At 39.0% G+C, this 6,801-nt stretch overlaps 1 protein-coding gene across 2 annotated transcripts in view; it reads left to right on the forward strand.

The window, feature by feature from the left end:
- Fam133b (family with sequence similarity 133 member B) overlaps positions 1-6,801 on the forward strand; it is a 25,150-nt gene extending 18,349 nt beyond the window's left edge. The window contains exons 9-11 of one of the 2 annotated variants that reach the window (XM_031379919.1): positions 2,192-2,278; positions 3,513-3,560; positions 6,450-6,801. In XM_031379919.1, the coding sequence (XP_031235779.1) occupies positions 2,192-2,278; positions 3,513-3,560; positions 6,450-6,536 (222 nt within the window). In that variant the 3' untranslated portion in view covers positions 6,537-6,801. The remainder of the gene's footprint in view (positions 1-2,191; positions 2,279-3,512; positions 3,561-6,449) is intronic. The other variant, XM_031379920.1, reaches the window with a different exon arrangement.

The following is a 6,801-nucleotide window of genomic DNA, read 5'->3' on the forward strand; positions in this document are numbered from 1 at the left end:
TTTATTCAGCATTACTATTGATATCCTTGATGTTTTAAAGTTTATTTCTTTTGCTTACAATAGTCCATTTACTTATTTCTCTAGATTATTTTCAGGGTTTTTTCTTTTGTTTTGGTTTTTGAGACGGGGTTTCTCCGTATTACCCTGGCTGTCCTGGAACTCACTCTGTAGACCAGGCTGGCCCAGAACTCGAGATCCAGCTGCCTCTGCCTCCCAAGTGCTGGGATTAAAGGTGTGTGCCACCACTGCCTGGCTTATTTTCACTTTTTAAGATTTATAGATTTATTTATTCATATGTCTGCCTGAGTTTGTGTGCACTGTATGTGTTCAGGTGTGTGCCTGTGGAAGCCAGTGGAGAATAAAGGATCTCCAGGAACTGGAGTTGTGAGTTGCCTGTTATGGGTAGTGGCAACTGAGTATGGGTCCTCTGCATGAGAAGTAAAGGCTCTTGACCACTGAGCTATCTCTCTAGCCACCAGTTATTTGCAGATTTTAGCAATACAAAGTGCTGCAGTGCATATTTCTTCCTTAACTTTAAAGACTTTATTTATTTTTATGTGTTTAAGTGTATTGCTTGTATGCATGCAAATGCACCATGTACATTGTCTGGTGCCCAAGATGGCCAGACGAGGGCATTAGATACTCTATAACTGGACTTGCTGCCAGTTGTAAGCCACCATGTAAGAGCTGTACACTGAACCTGGGTCTTCCACACTAGCAGCAATTTCACTTAATTACTGAGCTCTCTCTGGCTATATTCAGTGGGTATTTCTTAACTATTTTTATTTTTAATTATTCTTAATTTTTATTATTATTCTTAATTTTTCAGTGTATATCTAGGACTGTAATTTCTAGGTTCCCAGAATGTAGATATATTTAATTTAGTTAAATATTTTGCTCACAAAATGTTTGTCATCAATTTACATTTCTCAACAGTTGGCTGTACTAGGTGTCTGTGTAATTTTTAGTTCTTAAAATGTCTTCTTACGTCCCTAAGTACATTATAAAAAATTTCTAGTGTGTATATATACACATGTATATGTGTACATGATATGGGGGAATGGTGCTGTGTACTATGGTGTGTATTTAGATCAGAAAACAGCTTTGTGAAGTAGGTTCTCTTTTACCTTTATGTGATTTTCTGGACTTTACATTCTGAGCTATTTTGCTGTCCCAAATTAAGATCTTTTCAAAATGTGAATGTAGGAGTTAAAGAGATGACTTAGTGGTTAGGCATATTTGCTTCTCTTCACAGCACCTACATAGTATGGCTAACAAGTCAGCCCCAGGGGTCTGACTCTTTCCGCCTCCATCGATACCTGTGCGCGTGCGCACACACACACACACACACATAGACACACACACATTTAGAAATATAATACTCTAAATATACCAGTGTTATTATACAGGCATCCTTTTAAATCATAACAGGTAATTACACACTAGGTTTCTTTTCTAGTGAAACCTTAAGTAGAAACAAAAGGATTAAAATACAGAAGACCTAAGTCTTGCATCATCTGAGCTTCTTATGACCTAAAAGTTGTATGTTAATTTAAGGAAATGAAGACATCATTTTCTAAAGTAGTGGTTCTCACTCTTCCTAATTATGTGACTCTTTAATACAGTTCCTCTTATTGTGGTGACCCCAACCATAAAGTTAGTTTCACTGCTACTTCATAACTGTAATTTTGCTACTGTTATAACACATAATATAAATGTTTGTATTTTCTGATGACCTCCCCTGTAAGAGGTCGCAATCCAGAGGTTGAGAACCACTGATCTAAATGGATATGGAGTTGCTTCATGTATTAAATAAAAGCATTGCTTTAGTAGAATTAAAAACTGAAATCCTGGTAAATGTCACCATTTTTAAAATTCTAAATTAAAAAATGGGTGATTTGTAATAATTAGAAGAATTATTAAATAGAACTTAGCCTAAAGTTTGGGGCTTGTGTGATGGCTCAGTTGAAATCTTTGGTGCAGATTTCACAGTCTGAATTGATTCTTGAGTCCCACAAGTTGCAAGAGAGAATAGACTTCCAGCATTACTCTCTGACTGTTGCACATTGCACACATGTATCGACAAGTAGATACACACGTGACATAAACCTTTCAGTTTGAAAGGGAACCGTAAGTTTACTTGGCAGAGTGTTATTTCTTAAAATCAGGATACATCTGTTTATTTTTGTAGGACACTAAAGGACTCAGCAAAAAGAGAAAGATGTATGAAGATAAACCATTATCATCTGAGTCGCTGTCAGAGTCAGACTGCGGAGAGGTGAGTAAAAGTAGTCTGTGTGCTGTTTGTCTTTTGTCTTAAACACACTGTCTGGGCTTTGCCGAAGGAGCTGATTTCCTGAGTTTTGCTTTTCTGGCTTCTGTCCTTTGGCATCCATCTTTCCCAGCTGTCTGTCTCCTCTGTCCCTGAGCTCCCTGCTCTCTCTCACATTTGTACCTTCCTTGTTTGCTTAGCCAGTCTCCTTGTTACTTCTTTGATTTTGGTCTGTGATGAAGGCCCTCAGACCTGTCAACACCTGCTACCCCATCTGTCTCACTGTTGTAGCTTTTATACTCTTTGAAATGAAACTCATAGCTAATATAAACTGGATACACTAACTGTCCCCTAATAGAGGAAACCAAAGTAACGGCCAGTGTATAATCTGACAAGATTGTGTTTATTATACGAGTGCCTGAGTATGATAAGCTCAGGAGATAGAACCTTCCGTTCAGGCTGGATGGCACCTCACAGGTGGCCACCAGTTGTGTTCTACAATGGTAGACAAAACTGAGACAAGCTCTCAGAGAGCTGCCACCCAGTTGCAAGCAAACAGTGTCTACTGTTTGTGTCTGTTGCTTTAATCCTTATTCTTCCTTAGATTGTCATAACATGTTTTTGTGTTTGTGTCATGTAGTTATCTAACAGGTACTCCATACAGCTGAATACTTCGGTAGTTTTTAACTTCTAGAACTGCTGTATTTAACATTTATCCAGTACACAATAAGGAAAGCTTAACGAAATATATTTGTACTTAACATTTAATATGCCTGGGCTTTGGCAACTTTGGATTTAATTTCAACTCAGTGTACCACCTATTAAAAGATCAAAAGGAAATCCAGATGATGCAGTTGTTAGAAGGATTTTAACCCGCTGTTCTATATAGAGTACAGTGTGCATGTTTGGCAGTGCAGAGTACTGAGAGTGACTAAGCTGAAGCTCAGATCCAGGTGCTGCCTGCCTTATCCTAGATAGAGTTCACCAGACCTTTCCCAGCTCCCACTGTTGGCTTTGATGCTAAAAGGCAGCTCTTAGAGACATTTAAATTTAAGTTATGGTTGGTGCTTTTTTTTATTTTTGAAACTATTGATATATAACAGGAGTCATAAAAATGTGATTATAGTCAAAAATTTCTACATATGATGTGGACATATAAGATATATTAGGTATAAGATTAAAATGCACTAAGTGCAAATTCCATGTTTGTCTTCTGTTCACAAAAATTTCAACTTTGTAGGTGCAAGCAAAAAAGAAGAAAAGCGGTGAAGAGCGAGAGAGAACAACAGCAAGTATCCTATGTTTTCATAGACAACAGCAGGCCTACTGTTCTTTAATGAAACACTGATTCAGTACCAGGGAGATGTGATGTCTGTCTCCTTTGCTTACTGGATAGGAGAAAATCCAGCTGGCTTAGGAAGGGAAGCAAGCATCCCGACCCCTTGCAGCATCTTACTGTTAAAAGTAGAAGTTCAGAGCTGGGCAGAGTGGTGCACACCTTTATTCCCAAAACTCTGGAGACGAAGGCAGAGGCAGGTGGATCTCTGAGCTCAAGACTGGTCTACATAGTGAGTTCTAGGACAGGCAGAACTATATAGTGAGACCCTATTTTGAGGGGGGAAAAAAGAAAAGAAATAGAAGTTCAAGGGGCTGGTGAAATGACTTAGTGTGTACAGGAACTTGCTGACAACCTGACTTTGATCTCTGAGATACTAGTTGTCCTCTGACCTCCATGTGCACCAAAACACACATATACACACAAAATAAATAAAAATAGAATTAGAAAATGATACAATTTATATATTTAAGCACACACATATATTATCCAACTTATGTTTGACTTTCAGTTTTATTTTTCCTTGTACAAGTGTTTGCTTGAGGATATATGTATGTGTGTATCATGGAGTGCAAAAAAGCATAGGATCCTCTATGACTGGAGTTTTATAGGTGCTAGGAATTGAATCTAGGTCCTTTGCAGGAGCAGCAAGTGCTCTTTACCACTGATCCAAATTTCCAACCCCTATTTAACTTTCTTAAGCTATAATAAAATATGGTAATTACCTCAGTTTTTTCTTTTTTTGTTGTCTTTTTTTGGTTTTGGTTTTTGGTTTTTCAAGACAGGGTTTCTCTGTGTAGCCCTGGCTGTCCTGGAACTCACTCTGTAGGCTAGGCTGTCCTCGAACTCAGAAATCCGCCTGCCTCTGCCTCCCAGGTGCTGGAATTAAAGGCGTATGCCACCACTGCCCAGCTTACCTCAGTTTTCTAAAAGAAATTATTTACAGGTCAGCCAAACCTAGAATAATAAAAGACTTCTAAAAATATTGGCTGCAATGTGAAATATACTAGAAGTGGCTACAGGGAATGAGTAACTAATTACCATATTCTTTTTAAAACAGCCCTGCTATTATGCAAATTGATAGATAGGAAGGGAAAGAAGAGGGTTTAAGGAAAGGGAGTATATCCAAATGAGACATAGGCCAAAAAAACGAAAATAGCTTATAACCTTCAGAGAGTAAATAGTACAGACCATCTCTATGAGGTATTGTAAGGCTCCTCTGTCTGAGTATCAGAAGTGGCTTTTGAAGGCACTTTCTTGAGAGGTAAAAAAAGAATGAGAACATTTTCATTTTTATGTCCAGGTTAACCATTTCCTAGAACTTTATAGGTCTTAATATAAGGGCTGCCTCTGAAACACCAGCTTTACTTGGGTATACATGATTCTGAATCACTTTTTGTATTTTGTGACCATAGTTATATGAAACATTTTTTTCTGAGTGAGAAAATAATTTGGGTAGCTGTTTTGAGCTGTAGTTTGTTTGTTTGTTTGATTGATTGATTGATTAGAAAAACATTTGGCTAGGTCTAGTGTAGACTTCAGCATTCTTGTCCGTTGTAGTGATGTATGTATCTCCACTAGTACGGTCTAGTTCTTCAAGATGCAATGAATAGAGTATGAGATAGGTAGAAGTGTCTATGTGGAGAACGGAGTGAGTAGCTAAAGAAGGCCACCCCATGGGCCTGTGGATGAAACTCAGTGGGAGTGTGCTTGTGGTGGGTTCTTACCAGCACCACGGTAAATAAGTGCTCAAATTGAAGGTCTTTGGCTTCTTTGTGAAATTGTGTTTAAGTGTGTGCTTTTAAACCGAAAGCTCTCGGACCAGGGGTTGAGGGGAGGGCTGGCTGTTCCTTGGTGATAAGTAGTAGACGAGAGGGAGCTCTCCCTTCCTTACCTGGGCTCTAGCCTCTTTTGAAGTATCTGCTTCTTGAAATTATGCCTTCTGCGGCAGAAGCATTCAAAGGACGTGGGGCTCTGCAGATTCTAGCACCCTTTAATCCACTAACAGTTTGACCACTTTTCCTAGGCAGCAATTTCCCTGTAAAAATTAGGCATTTAGTTTAATGTTGTGATGTGTGCCTGTAATCCTAGCATCTGGGGTTCAAGCTCATTCTTGGTGACAGCATATTCAAGGACAGCCTGCCCTATATGAGACCCTATCTCAAAAAAAAAAAAGGCGGGACGGGGGGAGCTGGAGAGATGGCTCAGAGGTTAAGAGCACTGCCTGCACTTCCAGAAGTACTGAGTTCAATTCCCAGTAACCACATGATGGCTCACAACCATCTGTAATCGGTTCTGATGCCCTCTTCTGGTGTGTCTAAAGACAATAACAGTGTACTCACATATATAAAATAAATAAATCTTTAAAAAAAACCATATATTTTATTGAATAGAATATACTTTTCAGTATATCAATATTTTATATTAATGAATTGGTATTAATAACTAATGTAGTGTTCCAACTTAAACATATTATGTCCTTAAAAACCTGCCATTTCAATAAAGCAGGTGTGCCTTGCTGCATGTGTCTTTCCTGTGTCAGAGCTTTTCGTTTAGAAACTGTATAAAATGAAATGTAGCAATGGGTAGCGTGCTGCAGTAGAATGTTCTCTGTAGAAGTTTCTGTTGGGAGCTGCTATTGACTCAAGAGTTTTTCCCTTGTCTTTGAGACCCAGCAAGAACTCCTCGTCCCCATAGTTGTGGTTGTTGAGGCTTTTCTAGTGTGCTTGCTTCTGTGGTTGTTTATAGTAAGTAGCTTAGGTGTGGAAGTGATGGGATTCTTAGTTGGCACGGTTTGAAATGGGCACAGTAATAATGCCTGCCATGGAATTGTCTTTACAGGACAAAGCCAAAAAGAGAAGGAAGCATAAGAAGCACAGCAAGAAGAAGAAAAAGAAGGCTGCCAGTTCAAGCTCAGACTCACCGTAGCGTCAGGAAGACCAGGGTCCTTACAGAGTGCAATGTCAAAGGAGCTCTCAACTGTGAAGATGATGACATACTTAGTAACGTGCATGAATTCCCTTGTTTTTAGACTTGTCCTGGACTAGTCAGTAGCCACTTGGATTCCGCTGTGTGAAGGGCCATGATTGTTGCCTGCTGCTTGAACACCTTATCCTCTTCCAGTGTTTGGTGACTCTGGGAGATAGTACTTTGCAGTCATACTAGTGGTTAAGATATTTGGAATAAAGCTAAT

Source organism: Mastomys coucha, unplaced genomic scaffold (assembly GCF_008632895.1).
Source record: "Mastomys coucha isolate ucsf_1 unplaced genomic scaffold, UCSF_Mcou_1 pScaffold19, whole genome shotgun sequence".
NCBI lineage: Eukaryota > Metazoa > Chordata > Mammalia > Rodentia > Muridae > Mastomys > Mastomys coucha.